Source organism: Apiospora kogelbergensis (assembly GCF_038363985.1).
Source record: "Apiospora kogelbergensis strain CBS 113332 chromosome Unknown utg000002l_segment0_segment0, whole genome shotgun sequence".
Classification (NCBI taxonomy): Eukaryota; Fungi; Ascomycota; class Sordariomycetes; order Amphisphaeriales; family Apiosporaceae; genus Apiospora; species Apiospora kogelbergensis.
Genome location: NW_027117419.1, coordinates 2,525,237 through 2,542,545, shown reverse-complemented (window position 1 = coordinate 2,542,545; position 17,309 = coordinate 2,525,237). Strand labels below are relative to the sequence as shown.

At 51.8% G+C, this 17,309-nt stretch overlaps 6 protein-coding genes across 6 annotated transcripts; 1 reads left to right on the top strand and 5 right to left on the bottom strand.

The window, feature by feature from the left end:
* Window positions 1-66: 66 nt before the first annotated feature.
* PG998_003686 (uncharacterized protein) lies at window positions 67-2,194 on the top strand (the record flags this gene model as incomplete). The annotated part of the gene is made up of 2 exons (XM_066870504.1): window positions 67-1,169; window positions 1,228-2,194. 2 exons carry the CDS (start codon window positions 67-69, stop codon window positions 2,192-2,194), a joined length of 2,070 nt encoding a protein of 689 aa, XP_066734254.1.
* A 385-nt stretch (window positions 2,195-2,579) lies between these two features.
* On the bottom strand, window positions 2,580-4,861 carry PG998_003685 (uncharacterized protein; the record flags this gene model as incomplete). Its single annotated transcript, XM_066870503.1, has 4 exons — window positions 2,580-3,555; window positions 3,807-4,502; window positions 4,664-4,756; window positions 4,815-4,861. The coding sequence occupies 4 exons, from the start codon at window positions 4,859-4,861 to the stop codon at window positions 2,580-2,582; spliced, it is 1,812 nt and encodes a 603-aa protein (XP_066734253.1).
* Window positions 4,862-5,894: 1,033 nt separating this feature from the next.
* PG998_003684 (uncharacterized protein) lies at window positions 5,895-6,428 on the bottom strand (the record flags this gene model as incomplete). The annotated part of the gene is made up of 1 exon (XM_066870502.1): window positions 5,895-6,428. One exon carries the CDS (start codon window positions 6,426-6,428, stop codon window positions 5,895-5,897), a length of 534 nt encoding a protein of 177 aa, XP_066734252.1.
* Window positions 6,429-7,468: 1,040 nt separating this feature from the next.
* On the bottom strand, window positions 7,469-8,392 carry PG998_003683 (uncharacterized protein; the record flags this gene model as incomplete). The annotated part of the gene is made up of 2 exons (XM_066870501.1): window positions 7,469-8,037; window positions 8,095-8,392. The coding sequence occupies 2 exons, from the start codon at window positions 8,390-8,392 to the stop codon at window positions 7,469-7,471; spliced, it is 867 nt and encodes a 288-aa protein (XP_066734251.1).
* Window positions 8,393-11,413: 3,021 nt separating this feature from the next.
* On the bottom strand, window positions 11,414-12,459 carry PG998_003682 (uncharacterized protein; the record flags this gene model as incomplete). The annotated part of the gene is made up of 2 exons (XM_066870500.1): window positions 11,414-11,592; window positions 11,655-12,459. 2 exons carry the CDS (start codon window positions 12,457-12,459, stop codon window positions 11,414-11,416), a joined length of 984 nt encoding a protein of 327 aa, XP_066734250.1.
* A 482-nt stretch (window positions 12,460-12,941) lies between these two features.
* PG998_003681 (uncharacterized protein) lies at window positions 12,942-16,683 on the bottom strand (the record flags this gene model as incomplete). The annotated part of the gene is made up of 2 exons (XM_066870499.1): window positions 12,942-13,696; window positions 13,755-16,683. 2 exons carry the CDS (start codon window positions 16,681-16,683, stop codon window positions 12,942-12,944), a joined length of 3,684 nt encoding a protein of 1,227 aa, XP_066734249.1.
* Between the last annotated feature and the right edge of the window lie 626 nt (window positions 16,684-17,309).

Sequence of the window (17,309 nt, the reverse complement as noted above, 5' to 3'; positions counted from 1 at the left end):
TGCTCGCTCTAGTACACAACACCGACTTTCTCGCAGTCTTCTTCTTACCAGAAGAGACAAGTGAAGATGGTCAAGAAGACGCAGAAAGCCGGCAGCGGCAGCGGCAAAGGTCCGGCCATTACCGATTCTCGGTTCGCCAACTTCCAAACCGACGAGAGGTTCCGTCTGCCATCGAAAAAGCTCGGAAAGACCAAAGTTGACTCGCGATTCTCAAAATTGCTGAAAGACGACGAATTCACAGCTGCGGCTACTGTGGATCGATACGGAAGGAAGCTTAAAGCCGACAGCAAGAAGCAAGCCTTGAAGAAGCTGTACGAAGCATCCGACGACGAAGATGAAGATGACGAGCAAGACGGTATCAAGGGCGTCGAGGTTGAAAACGACGATGTGGTTGAAAAAGAGCTGCAGAGGGCCAATAAGAACTACGATCCAGCCCGTGGGGGTGGATTTTCTTCGTCAGAGGACTCTGACTCTGAAAGCGACGATGAAGAAGAGGAGGAGACTGCTGCTGAGGCCGCCACAAAAGCATCGTCGAGCATGCAGCGTTTACGCGACGAAGAGGCCGAGGTCGAGCAAGGCGAAGTGACGAGCCGACTCGCAGTTGTCAACATGGATTGGGACCATGTCAAGTCTCAAGATCTCATGGCGTTATTCTCCAGCTTCGTTTCCAAAGGGGGCAAGATCGAAAGGATATCGGTATACCCTAGCGAATTCGGAAAAGGCAGGATCGAGCGAGAAGAGCTTGAGGGCCCACCCAAGGAGATCTTCAAGAACAAGGAGGATTCGGAAGACGAGGCGTCAGAAGATGAGCCTGAAGAAATTGATTCCGACGAGGACGAAGACGAGAAGATCAAGGAAGGTCTACTGCAGGAGGAGGATGCCGACGACTTTAACAGCGACGCTCTCCGGAAGTACCAGCTCGACCGACTACGATATTATTACGCTGTTGTCGAATGTAGTAATGAGGCTTGCGCCGAGAGCATCTACCAGGCGACAGATGGTACAGAATACCAGACTACATCAAATTTCCTAGACCTTCGCTTTATTCCCGACGGTGTCACTTTCGACGACGAGCCTCGAGACTCCTGCACTGAGGTCCCCGCATCGTACCGACCGACCGAGTATGTCACTGATGCGCTGCAGCACAGCAAGGTCAAGTTGACCTGGGAGTAAGTCCACCGACCAATGAAAGCGACCGAGGAGAACAAAAGCTAACCAGATATCCAGTATGCATCCTGAGGAAGCTTCTCGGAAAGAAGATATCAAACGCGCATTCACTGGCAGCCGCTCTGATATCCAAGAGAATGACCTGCGAGCTTACCTTGCCAGTGATAGCGAAGATTCGGATGCTGGCGCCGATGATTTTGGAGTTGACGACGAAACAAAAGCCGGCGAGCCTAAGCTAAGCAAGAAGGAGCTTGCCCGGAAACGAATGCGCGAGGCACTTGGTCTTGGAGCAGAAGCTACAAAGTCCTCCAAGAATGAACCGACAGGTGAAATGGAGATGACTTTCACTGCTGACGACTTGGGCGGCCACGAGACAAAGCCGGATGTGCCCGAGGAGGAGACTACGGTTGAAAGATACATGCGGAAGGAGCGGGAACGGAAAGCTGCCAAGAAATCCCAATCGCTTTCTAAGCGTGACGGTGCCAAGGTGGCTGAAGCCCCCAAAGATGTCAACACAGAAAAAGACGGAGACCTTGGTTTCGACGACCCCTTCTTCCAGACTGAAGGACCGGTGAAGGTCTCTAAGACTTCTCAGAAGAAGGAAGAACGTCTGAAGAAGCGGGCTCAGAAAGAAGCCGAGGCTACCGAGGACGCCGCCGAGAAGGCGCGTCTGCAAAAGCTCATGGCGGACGAGTCCAAGGGTGCCGCCGAGCATCTAGACCATTTCGACATGAATGAAATCGCCCGGGCCGAGAAGCAAAAGGACAAGAAGAACAAGAAGAAACAGAAGAAACAGAAGAAGGAGGGCACCGAGGACCGCGGAGGCCTGCAGCAGGACTTCGAGATGGACGTGACGGATGAGCGATTCAAGAACGTCTTTGAGAACCACGAGTTCGCCATTGACCCGTCCGACCCCAAGTTCCAGGCCACACCTGGTATGAAGAAGCTGCTGCAAGAGAGGAGAAAGCGGACCACCGGCGAGGACGGAGGGTCCGATCGATCCAACAAGAAGGCTCGTAGGGGTTAAACCGATAGACAGACCACTTGTTGATTTACGAGGACATTGCACGACAAACCGGTACTTTTGGTGTATAGAAAGAGTCAATAAAATACTTCAGTTGCAATTATGACGTTGGGCGGCCATTATTGTGCTCCATCGCGGAGACTGGGTGATGAGAAACCACTAAAGGGGTTCGTTGGGATGGATCGTCTTGCTATAAATCGCTACACTTACATAGTATAATGCCTCGCAAATAAAATCCCTAAGGGTCCGCAAATTCCTGGTCCAGACAGGTATTTCCCTCTATTTAATAATTTGCTTGCATACCCACAACACCAGATGCTACTTATCCATTCCCCCGTCCTCCTTGTGTCGTCGAGTTGAATAGAAACTACCTGTCGCCAGTCCCTCTTTATCCAGTCTCCCCAGCACCGGTATCGTCGCCATCACCCCTAAGCCGGAGATTCTCCAAGATTGCCACGTCCGCCTCGAAGCTGGAGCCGCTAGTGGCCCATCTCTTGAGACGCGCGACCAAGGTATCACGAATCTGCCGCACCCCCAGAGTCGGTGGCATGAAGGGGCGCAGCGGCGGGCAGCGTTCGGCCACCGCGAGCACTAAGACGCAAGCCAAAGCATTTTGCGCGAGGGACCACAAATGCGCAGACCGCCGCTCGAGTCGCTCGAAGACGTTGTATAAGTACGCGATGCACGACTCAATGCACACTCCGCACCCGTCGATGACTACTTGAGGAATCAGGGGCACGTCCATAGCGGGTGGTGCTGTTGCTGTCGCTGCCGGGCCTGATGCAGAAGCAGGAGCAGGAGCAGGCGAAGACGGTTCGGTTGGGTAAAGAAAGCCCTGCTGTTGCTGTTGCTGTTGCTGTTGATGGCTGAAAGCTGCCTGTATGACGAAAGGGCGATGAATGATGTAACGCGCTTCGTAGTAACGAATTCGCAGTACGCGTCCCCTCTCTGATTCGATGGGCTCGACTCCTTTGGGAGGCCGTAAGCCATCAGGCATGGAATCGTGCCATTGTTCCAGTTGTCGGTTGAGCTCGGAGCTCAAAGCCAGCAGCTTCTGGAGGCTGAGCCCCTGCTGGTGTTGTTGCGGCCATTTAGATGATGCAGTTTCCGTGGAAAATCGGCGAGGGGGCGAAGAAAAGGGATGGACAAAGTACATATCACTGGTCACAGTAGCAATGTCTTGGGTGCTGTAAAGGGAGTTGAGGACGCGGTTGAGGAGTCGCCTCAGAGCAATCTCGGCAACAAAGCCTACTGTGTCGTTGGCATCGCTCATGCTCTCCATATCCATACTGCGAGGGAGTGGTATCCTGTCTCCAAGTGGCTCGATGCCACTTCTAGTGATGTCCAACTCCGCCGTATGGTTACTACAGTTGGATATGGTAGATTAGAAGTCTTAAATCTGCTTACACGGGGTATACATGAAGAAGGGTGCTCAATTAATGAATAAAAAGGTACGTCCGGAACTCACCATTCAACAAGAAAACAGAGCCAGAATATTCTGAGCTCAGAATCATCAGACTCTGCAAAGGAGGACTGTAGATGACTTCACAGTTCATTTCATCAGCAGGGGCAAACAATGAAGTATTTTAGTGAGCAGGCGGGCAGGTGTACTTACGTATCGAGGTAATCAAGAAACATCCGTGCAGATAAATATGCCATTTTCCAGCATTGTAGCGGCCGGCCCAGGTATCCAAAGCAAGTCGATGCCAGCAAGAGTGCCTGGCATGTCCTCAAGTCGGGTTGAAATGACCATGTATAGTCGTGTAGGATGACCTGGAGTGCCGGTTTGAAGAATAAAAGGCCTAGTGTGCTCTCGTTTTCTTCATCTCCAGGGTTGTGAGCATGTGTGGCGATAGTGCCCAGGGTGTACACACAAAGACAAATCGCAGCTTCAATATCATAATTAGGGACATCCTGGATGCCTTTTCTCTGCCAAACACTGAATACCCCTGGAGAAAAAAGAGGCTGATGTGGATGTACGTGAAGAAAATAGCTGTTGGCAAGCTCGTTCGCAACATTCTCAGTGAGGGTCGGCCTTATGGGATGGGCGGAGTTCAATGAGTCGGTGGCGCTCGGAAAGATGTTGCTTTGCTCGATAGCGAAGAAAACGTTCCTCGGATATCCTTGAAGCTGTTCTTGGACGCCTGGCACCGAGAAGAGGTCACTTGTTAGACTGACACCTGTGGGAATAAGAAACTGGTGCATGTCCTGCGGGTCGTTCTCTGATAGCCGAGGAGGCTCGGGGTAACCGGGAGGGTTCTGATAGAGCAGAGGAGAGGACCTGGACCGTTGTGCTGGGGAAAAGGCCGGACTAGAGTGAGTAGACAGATGCCTCAATTGCTGACTTTGCTGTTCCAAAAGGGCTTCTATTCGGGAGAGGCGGTCCACCACAGCCAACGGACTAGCGTCTTCGATCCTGGCAGAACATACTCGTTAATGTGGCTTCTTATGCTTGTTGGGGGGTATTCTTACCTGTCGGCCGGTAATTCCTTGTATACACAGTCGGCATTGGAGTCCCGGCATGTAGAGCAAGGACGTTCGCCGTCACACTTTCTCTTCCTATGCCTATCGAGGTTCCTCACATCAGAAACTTCCCATGCTAGGATGGCGTTGCCTTGCGTACCTACAGAAGTCGCAAGCCAGCAAGGCTCTCCTCCGTGTGTAGTTCATTGACACGGGGACCTTGGCTTGGAACTTGACCCAGATACTTCGGTAACTCGGTGTTCGGCACGGGGATAGCTAATGTGGTTTCTAATAGCGTCAGCAGTTATAAAGACAGACTCGGCAACCTGATTACAATATCAGCTGTTATCGGCGTCACAAGTACGGGATGACGCGCTATATGTACGGGCATGATGCTGACAAGTTATACAAGGAGGTTTCGAGATCCCCTGGGGCAGGTGGCGACTTGACGCCACGGAGCGCTGTGACTGTAGGCACCAGCGTAGTCAGAAATAGGATGGTGGTAACATACTACATTGTTCTGACCGCTGAATGGACCACGAAACCTGGATCAGTCGACCCTATAGAGGAATGTAGTCAAGAGCCTTCGAGATGATATAATTGTGCTCCTGATGCTTCTCGATGCTTCTCGGGTTCCACGACACAAGAATACATCAGTAGGAGCCGCCATGTTAAAATAACATGGACGTATTGAGTAACTGTAGCCCGCCATCTTGTGGTCATCCGTAACGGAGAGAAGCGCCCAATACAAGGCAATGTTGCCTCCGCGAAACCCGTATGCCATCGATAGGGTGAGGTTGGGCCAGTGTATCTCACTGGCATAGTGTATTACAAATATCCGCGTGTCGAAAATTGAACTTTAGACCACCAAGTTGCCGCCAGCACCGGTATGTCGTTTAGGTTGACGATGCCACCATTCTACTCGGAGGTACATGGCGGAGATAACGATTGGTTCGGATCAGTCAGCATATTGTAGCCAGAAATATGGCACGCATCCATGCAGGTAAATGCCCAATATCGAAAGCCAAAATCGGCACGAACATCCTGTTTTGGAAAAGAATCGCAAGCAGGTCCTCCCCAAGGTCGCAATACGGTCCGGTGTGCGTTGAATGCTGACATATGATAGCCCAGTTTTGGGGGCTAACCACTTGAACGTCTTGGGTGTTGAGTCACTCATACACTGCGCGCGCCCTTCCAATACACACTGCTCGAGTAAAAGAGACTTACCACTAATGGGCGTTTAAGCGTATCTGCGGCCAGGGCCTGCTCTGATTTGGAATGCATAGGGCAGGCAACTCCCGGCTGGATGGACGCTTATGTGTTGGCCAGCCCAAAGGGAATTATATGCCGCAAGCATGTATGCAAGCTTGATGTTGCGTTGCATTTTGACGACCGTTTCCGCAGGGTCATATTCAGTCTGATCTCGCGACTCGGACACCATCTCTGCGTCGGAGATTCGGTGCCTTATCGGCATCATGCCTGATACTCCAAGATGCCTGGTCCTCGCGGGTATCCAGTAAGATCCGGCGGCCTTGGGTCGCTCGTCGCTGTTTACAACTTCGTCCGAATCGTACTTGCTTTGACCACCCGCCATCGCCGGCGGGAATTGAAACCACGGCTTCACCGCCTCAGCCATCGCCCCCAATGACTTGTGATTCGGCTGAGCCAGCATGGGGACTAGACTGCTTTTGCGGCAGTCAAGCGCAAGAAACGTCGGGGCAGGCGTGCTTGTAGATCCCAGAAACCCCGAGGAGTACAGAGTATGTGCAGTCATGATTGGTAAACGCTGGGGTTGGAGAGTCTTGGTTAGGGGCATTATTAACCCGCCAACAAGCCCGACGTGCTGATTACTTGAGCATACTTTGTCAGCATGCCAGCCCAGTTTCAGCCTCTGCCATATCATCTGCACACATTAATCCGACTTCACTCCATCTTCTTCGCTTCTCGAAAAACGTCTAGCGGGCTCGGTTACTGCGTGCTTTATCAGAAGATTTGCATGTGTGCTATTATATCCCCGAGCTAAGCGTGCGGCACCACCGATGCATCCACTGTAGGAAGTGGCATATTGCCAATATAACGGCACAGCACCGAGACGGGTCTAATCCCCGTTTTAAGGTAGGCAATCTTTGTACTTACAGAATAGAAAAACCTCCGAAGAGGGGGTTTTATTTATAGGTTGGGAGCTCGGAGCGGAGGCGCCACCGACACGACCACTACGTATCACACGAGTCGTTGAACAGAGAAAGTAGGTAGTACCAGCTGAGATGTATTTTAGTGACTAAACAACACGAGCAGTCTCATCGTCCTCAGAAACTATATACAGAGAAGTAAAGTTGGCCAAGGTGCCCTGTCCATCAAGAACTTAAACCAATGCGGAAAGGAATTTATTAGGTGCTCTGGGCACAAGCCACTAGGACTGGCTCCGGTAATGTGAATCGGCTCTTGTAGAAGTGAAGATCCCCTTTTGCCTGAAACGCCACATGTAATCAAGCAGATTCCTAGGATGCGCACCATCAAGGACCATAGGAGGACATGGTGTGCGTACCCCAGCGCAACAAGGAGGTATCGAAGGTATCATAGAACGGAGCGCAAGAGTGGGCGGGTGGGCAGTGGCAAGCAACGTCTCGACCAGCTCAGAACCGAAAAAACTAAGTTTTATGAGTTATCCCCTTATTCGATCCGCTCGATGGGAACTCTTGAGATCGGACGTAGAACCAATACTTCTTCCCCTTCATAGCTCATCTCATCGTGTCGTGTACTGCTGTAGGTTCTCTGAAACAAGTCCAATGGCCCTTCAGGAAGTCTCCGCGGAATTTAGAGAGCCATGGCCGCAAGAGCAGCGGCACCGAGAACAAAGGCAATCACGGGGCGCTGGTTGTTGCTGGAAGCAGTGACAGGGATGGTAGAGGAAGTGGCGCTAGCAGGAGCCGTTGACAGTGTTTGCGAGATGTACGTCTTGCTGGAGGTTATCAAATGCGTGCTGCTTGCGCCACCAGAAATGGGAACTACCACCTTGGTGGTGTACGTAGTGCAGTTGGCCGCCGCCGAGTGGCTTGAAACAGCAGCGACGATGGAAGAAGTGATGGCGGGAACAACGAGACTGCTGCTCGAGGTCGTGGGGCTGACCGCAGAGCTTGACGGGGAGCTGGCCACAGAGCTAGGCGAAGAGCTAGGCGTAGAGCTGGATGAGGTGACAGCTGCAGGGGCTGTGGGGCTGGTGGTTGGCATAGCGGCCGTCGGATATTTGGTGCTCGCGGGAGCAACAGAAGTCGACGAGGTCAAGGAGGCGGGAATCTTGCCTCCACAAGCCTCATCGCCATCCTTACAGCACCAGGTAGAGCCCTTTCCGTCGTTGGCACAGTAAAAGCCTGCGTCACATGCGTCTGATATGTTGTTAGTGATATAGGGTCACCTTATCGTGGATTGAGCTCCCAACTTACTGCCATTGGAGGCACCCTGACAGCACTTTTGTCCGACCGTGGGGTTGAAGCAGTGAACCTGGTCGTCCTTAGAGCCGCATTGCTCGAAACCCTTGCCGCAAGCCTCCGCACAGGTAGATCCAGAGCCACACAGGGTCTCGCTGGGTTGGTATTCGCCGTCGTCGCGGCGCTGGAGCCCGAAAATATCCCTAACCGACATCTTGGCGAGGTTCATCTGGTGGGGTTGAGATACAGGCTCGGCAATGGCCTGACCCGCCACGGCCATGATGGCAAGAGAAGAGACAGCGTTGAAATGCATCCTGTCGAAGTTGCAGTGTTTTGCGTTGCAGGAGAAAGTAGGGCGTAGGACGTAGGGATTGCGTCGTTTGTCTGCTGAGGCTGTGCTTGGGTTGGGAGTAAGTGATGCAAAGAGAGTGGGCTGACGGTAGGTCTTATGTAAAGAACGGCTGATGTTTCTGAAGTGAATGGATGCTCTTAGGAGAACGGAGGATACGTCGGGCGATAAACAAATACCAACAATCACGATGCAAGAAGCGAAACAAAAAGAGAGAAAAGGATCTAAAACAGGCACAAACGGTGTAGGCTGGGCGGAGGGCTTGGTGATATATGAGAGCGGTGGGTGGTGGTGCGGGTGGTGGTGCTATGGTCTCTCGGGTCCGTCCCCTCTTACAGTGCAGTCCTCTTACAAGTGCCTCCCTCCTATTCCTATCAACTGTCCCTCCTTCCCATCCACTTCCAGGTGGATCCTGCCTAAATTCCGTCCACTATAACCCCAGATCTAGGAATTATCTAAGTCGTGCTGTCCGTCCCAGGGTCCCATGAGACGTGCCTGCAAGTTGTGGCTCAAGTACATCCCTCTCTTCTCTACCCCTACAGTTTGAAGTAGACAGAGAAATGAACGGCACCAAATTAGGCGCATTTGCTGGGCAGAATGGCAGAATAGAAAGGAGGCAGTTATTCTTTCCCTCCGTTCGGTGTTCAATTTCTTGTTTGATTAGAATGTGCCTGGGAGCTCCGGCAGAAAGAGCCCACTGGATGGATCTGTGTACCTGTCATCTTTCCCACTCGTCTATGTATGTATGTGCGATCCTCCAGTCGGGGGGCGGCGCAAGTCGTCAAATCCAAACCAGCCCCAGCCAAGGTATTAGGCGCTCTTGCTCACTGGATACGGATCCTTCCCATTTGTGTTTGCATCGTGAACATCAACGTGTATGCGCCAGGCTAGCACCGTGCAGCTGCACGCGCAGGCAAGCTCATAGGTGGACAGAGTTCAGCTAGAAGACACCAGGAAGCAAGGCCTATGCATTGCCCATGTCTCTCATCAAATCGCAGGTGGCGCCGAGATAACTCTTGGAGAAGCAATATCCGTTGAAGGCAAAGAAAGTTACTTAAGCGCCTTCCTCGGTACAAATCAATATTGCGCTAATCGCGGATCAGGGTCGGAAAAGCACAGGAGACGGGCTAGAGAGAAGGTAGCAATCGCCGGCTAGGGACTTTTTTCAACTTGTCGTCTGATTCGTCGACGGGCGCTCACCCTTGCACCCTTGGCGTTTCAGAACCTAGTCAAACGGCCAGACATCACCAGAGAATTGAGTGGTCTGGCATTGATGCTAAATTTACTCCATACATGCCTTGCCAGCTTGAGCAGTACGGAGTACTTGAGGAAGGAATTGGATTTCCTGGCCTGCCACCTGCTTCTGACCTGCCACCCTATCAGTGCTCTTCAGCCGACTGCTTTTGATGCAACCTCTCACAGCGCTGTATAGTACATGCATGCTCGCACAATCAGTGTCGAGTGTTGCAATGCGACCCATGTGTGGGTGCTGCATGCACGCATCGTCGCATCCCGGTCTTCTCGCGTGGTGATTCAACAGATGCAATATGACGTGGTGGCATGCCCTTCCGACCGTCTGGTCTGGTATTCGCCCATTTTCCAACGAAAGACTGTTGCCTCTGCTAAAGGCCACCAGGCCATCAACGCTCCCGCAATATGTACACAACTAGTAAGCAGCTCGCAGTAAGCCTGTGCCTCAGAATAGCCCTCAATTCCATTGCTCACCCGAATCCTTCGATTCGGCCTAGATGGGTGATACGATACACGGGTGGCGATGATGAAGGTGTGAGCTACTGGTGACTCTCGTGCAGCCATCGCGTTCGCTTAAAACGCCATCCCCGCGGACAGGCACAACGGCCTAGTTATACAGAGCCCGTGCACTTGCGCAACGAGTTTTCAACGATCAACCGATTTAATCATGGCTCTACGGAGAAAGACTCGAATGATGCTTCTTCTGCCCGCCAGCTATGATATGTAGGGAGTGACGGGACAGCCGAAGAGTCACACCAAGCAACCACCAATGTCTACCTACTGGTGATGCAAACCTCGTTGCGTGTCGTTTGTAAAGGAATACGGAAAGGTATATTGCCCTGACCTGAAACGTGGGTGGTCAAAAATGGTCAACTCAGGTGCAGCTCAGCCAGCTCAGGAATAGACCTCAACTTTTGCGTTAACAAACATGTAGCCAACGCAGCCCCCAGGCATCATTACCAGTTGGCTACTGCTAACTCGGCCTTTTCAGGTCTTCCAAGGCCGCACTACCAACCACCAACCTTGCGTCGTGTGTCGCGGGGAGCTGCATGCAGAACCGAGCTGCGATCTTCCTGTGTGCTTGCAATCCCTGCTCAGTCATACCACATGCAAACGGGGTGAATGAATTCTGACGCATTCACATATCACATCTGCATCGCACGCCGATGCCGTCACATGTATTGGGAGGAGCGGGCCGTTGCCATCTACTAAGTTGTTCTGGCTGGGCGCCACCTGGTGTTTTTCCCGTAGCCTCAGCAAGGAAAACCTTGAGGCATCTTGTATCCAATTGGTGTGTTGTTGTTTTGTAGCCATCGCAGCGGATAGACAGATCCTCCACGAAGTGCTGCGACACTATTGGGTTAGCTGCCCTTGTGCGGACCGATCCCAAGGATCCGATGATACTTACTACCCGGGGATCGTATTCAACTGCCCACAGGTCGGTGCATAGTAACGAAAAGGAGATTGCGAAACGTTTCCATGTACGACTTCAAGTATGACTGCCTTTTACCCATTTCCAGATGAGCCCTGCCGTGCAATTAACCATTCCATATTTTTGCCATCCGACCATATTCATACAAGTGAAGCAGAGTTCTCTCTCAATACTAAGATCCTTCATTACGACCACCTCCGTATCATACACAGCATGCGGAATGTGTATCCAGCCGACCGAACTCTTTGGGCGCTGATACGCCTAGCCCCTACAGATTTGTCGTGTAGGTGACTCGTAGCCGATCAATGAAAACTGATCATTCGATTACCACTCACGATGTTTTCTGCACTTCGTTGAACGTTCACGAAGCGGGTGAAGCCACATGATTCGCTCTCAAGATGATTCATCACACCGGCCAGGGTGGTGAAGTTTTTGTCGCATTTATTGTTAGGGCAGTGGTATAGATACAGGTCTTCTTGGTCTTTTATAATAACACATCAATTAGTTCCCTGGTCTCCAAAGTGGCACGGGAAAGGGGCTTACAAAGCCAAGGCTTGTTGGCCACCTTGTAAACGTCCTCGTTGGACCAGTACCCAGACGTGATGATGCAGCGCAAGTCAATGTTTTCCTTCGAAATGATACCGTTTGGGTCCTTCGAGCGCACCAACTGGAAGATCTGTTCGCGGGTCAGATCGGGCATTGCAGAACAGGCACCCCTCTCTAGATGATGGCAGAGTGCTGTAGCAGCCGAGTAGTATTCGCGGCAGAAGGGGCATCGGATAGGTGTTCCACGGTGGCGTTTCGAGTTTTGGTGCATCCAGGCATTATTGGCGTTCTGGAAGTATATCTCGCATTCGCCGCAGTGATAGTGAGCCTGGGCCTCGTGCTTGGTGCGGTCTTCCTCAGTCTCGAAGTAGCGAGTGCAGAGGCCACACCAATATTCAAACGTGTACTCGAGATCATCGCTGTCAATCTCTTCAACCTCGACCCGATGATTTCTGGCGTCCATATGATTATCGAGTATCTGCTGGCTTGGGAAGACTACTCCGCAGGTGTCACACTCGAAATTGGGACTTTTCTGGTGGCCAAGCGCTCTCATATGCTGCTCACGAGCGTTGAACGAGCCAAAACCGCGGTTGCAATCATGGCAACCAAACTCATACTCTGCCCAATGGCCCTTTGAATCCATGTGATTCTCGACCTGTTGCAATGTTGGGAAGAAGCGTTCGCATGACTCGCATTCGAACTCGGGCGCAGCGTGTTCGAAAAGCCACAAATGGTCTTTACGCGAATCCCACGAACAGAACCAAAGTCCACATGTTCCACACTTGAACTCTTCATCGTCCATGGTTACAAGCCTGGTTACGTGCGAACGAGAAACAGAGGTTTTATGATCAAGTACGGTGAAAACGAGAGAGGGGAGAATGGAGTGGTGCGTGAAACAGAGAGCGCCAATGTCGAGGCTTACAAAATCTAAGAGGGTAGAATTCGCGGATGCCACTTCCTCATTTGTTTATTAGAAGATAATAGGAAGTCAGTTCAACGGGAGAGCAAGATGGGATGGACCGTGTTTGGAGTGGACCTAACCCAAAACAGCAGGCCCGACACCAGAAGGAGGCTGTCAAAAAGAATCGCAATGTTTCAGTGTTTTATTATATTGAAATCATTCCTGTTTGCTAAGTCCGCCACAAGAATTCGTCCCAGGATGGGGCCTTCAAATTATGTTTGAGAGGCCAGCAGATGCAGCAGCTCGGAATAGCACATCCTTTCAACAAACACCTAGACCTTGAGGTATCCCGAGCAATGCAACCTCAACTCGATATACTGAATCTAGACTTCGACACCCTTCACGCCACTCCCGAAGAGCATATCTTTCCTCGCCTTACGATCCCACACGACAACACCATCGCTCTTCCGTTTGAAGTATAAGACACGGTGTTGAGGGATGAACTCCTCATCCGTCTGCTCCGATTTCCACAGATCCAGAGCCCGCTCCATGGCACCAAGGAACCTGTCCTCATATCCCACTACGTAGTCACCACTATCCAGGCTGGGGTCCCAGCGAAGCCGGCTAATGACATCGGCCGACGACCGAAATTTCCCTTCGTAGGCAGGTCTCATTGGCACATCATTCCTGGCAGCAGTCTTCTTGGACTTCGCCTTGGGCCTTCCGCCTTCCGCGTCTCCATCTTCGTCGTTAAGATCTTCCTCCTCTGTGAGTTCTTCTTCCTCATCAGATTCATCATCTCCAATAGTGTACCCTCCCCATTCGCGGTGGTCTAGCTTCAGCTTGCCCAAGTCGGACTGCTTGACCACAGAGGCACTCATCCAGGACGTCTTAATGTCGAAGAACTTCTCGTCGCCACGGATCCGTCCTTCGAAATTCTGTAAAGCGGTCTGCAGTCCCCCAAGAGCAACCTTGAGGTCTTCTTTGGATAAGGTTGCTGCTCCACCAGACGTCTCTACCTGGTCCAAACCAATCAAATAACAGCCTTGGTAATCTGTCTCATCATCTGGTGACTCGACGCTGACGAAACGAGCTGGCCACATTCTGGCATGGATATTGGGTGTGCGTCTGCTCAAATCTGAAAATGGAAGATTGTGTTAGATCAGATCAAATGGGTTCAAAAAATCTTCACTCACCAACTAGAAGCATTACGCATCTTGACTCGAGCCACCCAACGTATTGACTGCCTTTAGCAAGGGAAACGCCCCAGAACTGGACGTCAATCTTCACGTAACTCCTGTAGGTTTTCAGGAAGCCCAAAGCACCATCTGCCCGCTCGTGATCTCCAAGGAATTCAGACCATGTGGCGTCGTCATGGCATAGGATCTCATTTGCTTTGCGGAACTCTTCGGCAATAGTCCTGACTGCCGGTGTTGATGCCGCGAGTGCTGTGTTAAGGCTTGGGGGGTGGAACCCCAAGATCACCATAGGTTCGCGGGTGGTCCTCACATACCGTAAACGCTTGTGGAAGAACGGGTCGAACACCATTTTCGTGGCCCAGTCGAAGTTGGCATAGTGGCTGAAGAAAGTGGTCAGGATTGTCGGCACAGAGGCTGAACTGCCCTCATGGGATAGCATTTTACAGACCCGTGACAGCAAGACTGATATCTGGATCCCGTTCAGGTAGCCAAACTTTCCCGCATATATGCCTCGCTGCCTGGCCCAAGTCTTGACAACGTAATGCGCCGTTCGGAAGGCGGCAAGGTCCGGAATCGTTTGTCGAAGGTAGTAAAGATCCCTCACAGGCTTCAGCTTGGCAAGCGTCTGCATAGAAAGTGAAAAAGCCGCATCCCCCGGATGCAGCCTCATGGCTTGAGGCCAGGTTTCCGCAATCCACGTTGAAGGACAATACTGCAGGTCCATCTTGACTCCCTTAATGTCTAGTTCCAGCATCGTTCCACTGTTTGCACTGACACGCCTGAGGATTCGCACGTCGTTCGAAGAGGCTCTCCTTAGCCTCTGGGTGGCAAGAGCAAAGAAAGTCTTGGAGCTAATCGATCCAATGCAGAGACAGTCAATATCTGACGACGCAGTCCACACACCCAGCCCATAGGATCCAACCGGAACCAATACCAGAGTAAGCTTAGCGCGACTTTGTGTAGCAGATTCTACGTCGTCACCGTCCAACAAGATTGCCCGAAGGTGATTGAGAGCTAGTTTCCGTTTTGATATGTCTTCTTCGGAGGGTAGAACTTGGCGCTTGTCGAGAATCTCTTTTAGATCGGATACATTGGCGAGGCCTGTCTCGGCAGGCTTCAGCTCAACGGGCACAACCGGCTTGATTGTGGCGTTAGAAGGATCGGTTGGTTCTTCCTGGTTCATCTTCAGAATGCATCTGATTCCCCAGTGGTCGCTCCCATAAGACTTCTTCGCTTCAACTCCGGCCCCAGAGTCTTTTTCAAGGTCACCCGGTTCCTGGCCGAACATGTTGAACCCAGCAATCGAGAAAATCTCGTGGCCTTTGAATAGTATCCTGTCGTATCTCTGGGGTCGGTTGTTAAATCCATTTCCAACTATCTCGGAAGCCAGCTCATTTACGGTAGGATCGAATGTAGCACCAGTTTCGCCTTCAAATGCGCCTAGTGAATCATTGGGTCCTCGTCTCGCGCTCATGTCCAGATTATCAAGGCGCGCTTCAGTCCAAGCATCAGATAACCCCGATTCTGTCAATGCGACTTCCATCTGTGATAAATACTTCGCCGTCTGGGATGATATTGCCTTCTTCTTCAGAGCTGCGTCAATGGTGAACGCGCTAGTCGTAATGTTGAAATCGCCCGCTAATAGCCAGGGATTTTGAGAGTGCTCTTGCAACAGGTATTTCAGAACAGCCTGCAGCTCCCCTTTCTTAGCAGCAACGGAACCGTCCGTCATCCCGCAAGTGAGGTGGACTGTGGCTAGGACTAGGGGAACGAATGTACCATCCTCTGTCCTTCCGATATCCCGGAATTGGAGAACGACTGACCCCTTGTGCTTGCGCTTGAAGGATACCCAGTCCCACTTGAAAGCCCGCTTGCTGAGCACCACAACATTGAGATGGCTAGGGAGAGGATCGACGTCGTGTTGATCCGGGGGACCACATGTGGTGAAAGAATAGTTCTCTCTGATACCGTTGTCTTTGAGTAGGTATGAGAGGAAATCATCTGTGACCTCCTCTAATACCAGGATATCTGACAAGGCTGGTTTGTCTAACATGCTCTTGATGAGTATGGGATATCTGCTTTGTGAAGGGGGGAACTCGAATTCGGCCAAAACGTTATAATTGGAGACCCTCAGGTATTCCGGTACTTGGGTGTGCTCTTCCGTCTCAAGAGAAGCCTGATATGGCTTCCACTTTTGTGTTGTGGTCGAAAAAGAATATGGGACCCGGCCTAAAGAGCCGCTCTCTGCAACCGCCTCGTCGCTGGGCCATCCAGAAGCTGCGAAAGAGCCCGCACCGGGACACTGGGCGACTGAGAAGTCACCGAGACTAACTGTTCCCCAGAGCTTCATCTCGCTTGATGTGTTCCCGTCCCTTTGCGTCTTCTCGCGAATCAGTATGCATAGCTCTGCAGCTTCCCACTCCACAGCAGGGATCAAGCTCGCTTTTCGGAGTAGGAATTTGTGTAAGTCGGAGCTGGCGTCTTCAGTCTGACCAATGGTCAGATGCATTCGGTATGATGCCGAATCTGATTCATGACCCAACGCAGCGAGGATAGCGGCCCGGGCGTCGCTCAACTTCCTCGTATGCTCCTTAATGCTGTCGTGAATGAAGATAGTATTGTCGTGCCGATGGACAAAGACATCTGCGGCGTCAAGGCTGACGGGCAGGGTTTGGCTGCTTGCACCCGTGTTGCGAGACCGGAATTGGTCGGCGATCTGGGCTGTTGCTTGGGGCAGAGCTTCTGCCTTGACAAAGGGGTAAACGAGGTTGATGTGGGGTGGCCAACGTTCGTACGATTTGTTGTATAGCGATCGTAGACTATTTAACGACGGCCAAAGTTGACGGGGAGGGATTATACATAGTGCTGTGTCGTGGGACCCTACTGAGACGGTAGCCCGCTCGGTTGTTGCTCCCACGGCCGCCATCTTCTTGTCTGTAAGTCGAGCTGGGGGTATGGATTCAAGAAGAGACCTCTTCAAGCCCCGAAGGAAATGCACTTATATCTATTCACTCCTGACAGTTGGTAATTACCGTTCCTTGAAGTTGACCACCAAACCAATGTGGGGTGCATGGGCTGAGCTCTGCCTGGCTTTGTGTAACGTTAGTGGGTTCAGGGCGCCGTAGCTCCTCCAAGCATCCCTGGCAGTTGGGCTGTGCCCACGATGAATCATAATGAAAAGGATGGGCGCCATGCAGCCATGACTCAGATCGGCATGAGCCACCAAGTCGAGCGTCGGCGCAATCAATGCATATGCCTTCTAGAAAGCCATTCGACTTTGGTGGGATGGATTTGGGGACGAAACCAAGCTGTGGCACTCATGGCGACCGCGGCCGTTAGCAAGAAACCCCATTGCCCAATCCCATACTGAGATCCCTGGGGACGAGTTCTTCTCTTCTTTGCTGTCCAAGAACGAGAGATATCGCCATGTACCGCCAGCAATTGCCGGTTGTTTGCGTAGGCCCAAGCACAGCTAACCACCTGACGGCTCTCCATTATCAGTCCTGGACCTTGTGAGCCATGTCGGTCTCTCAATGAATCTTTGAAAGTTTT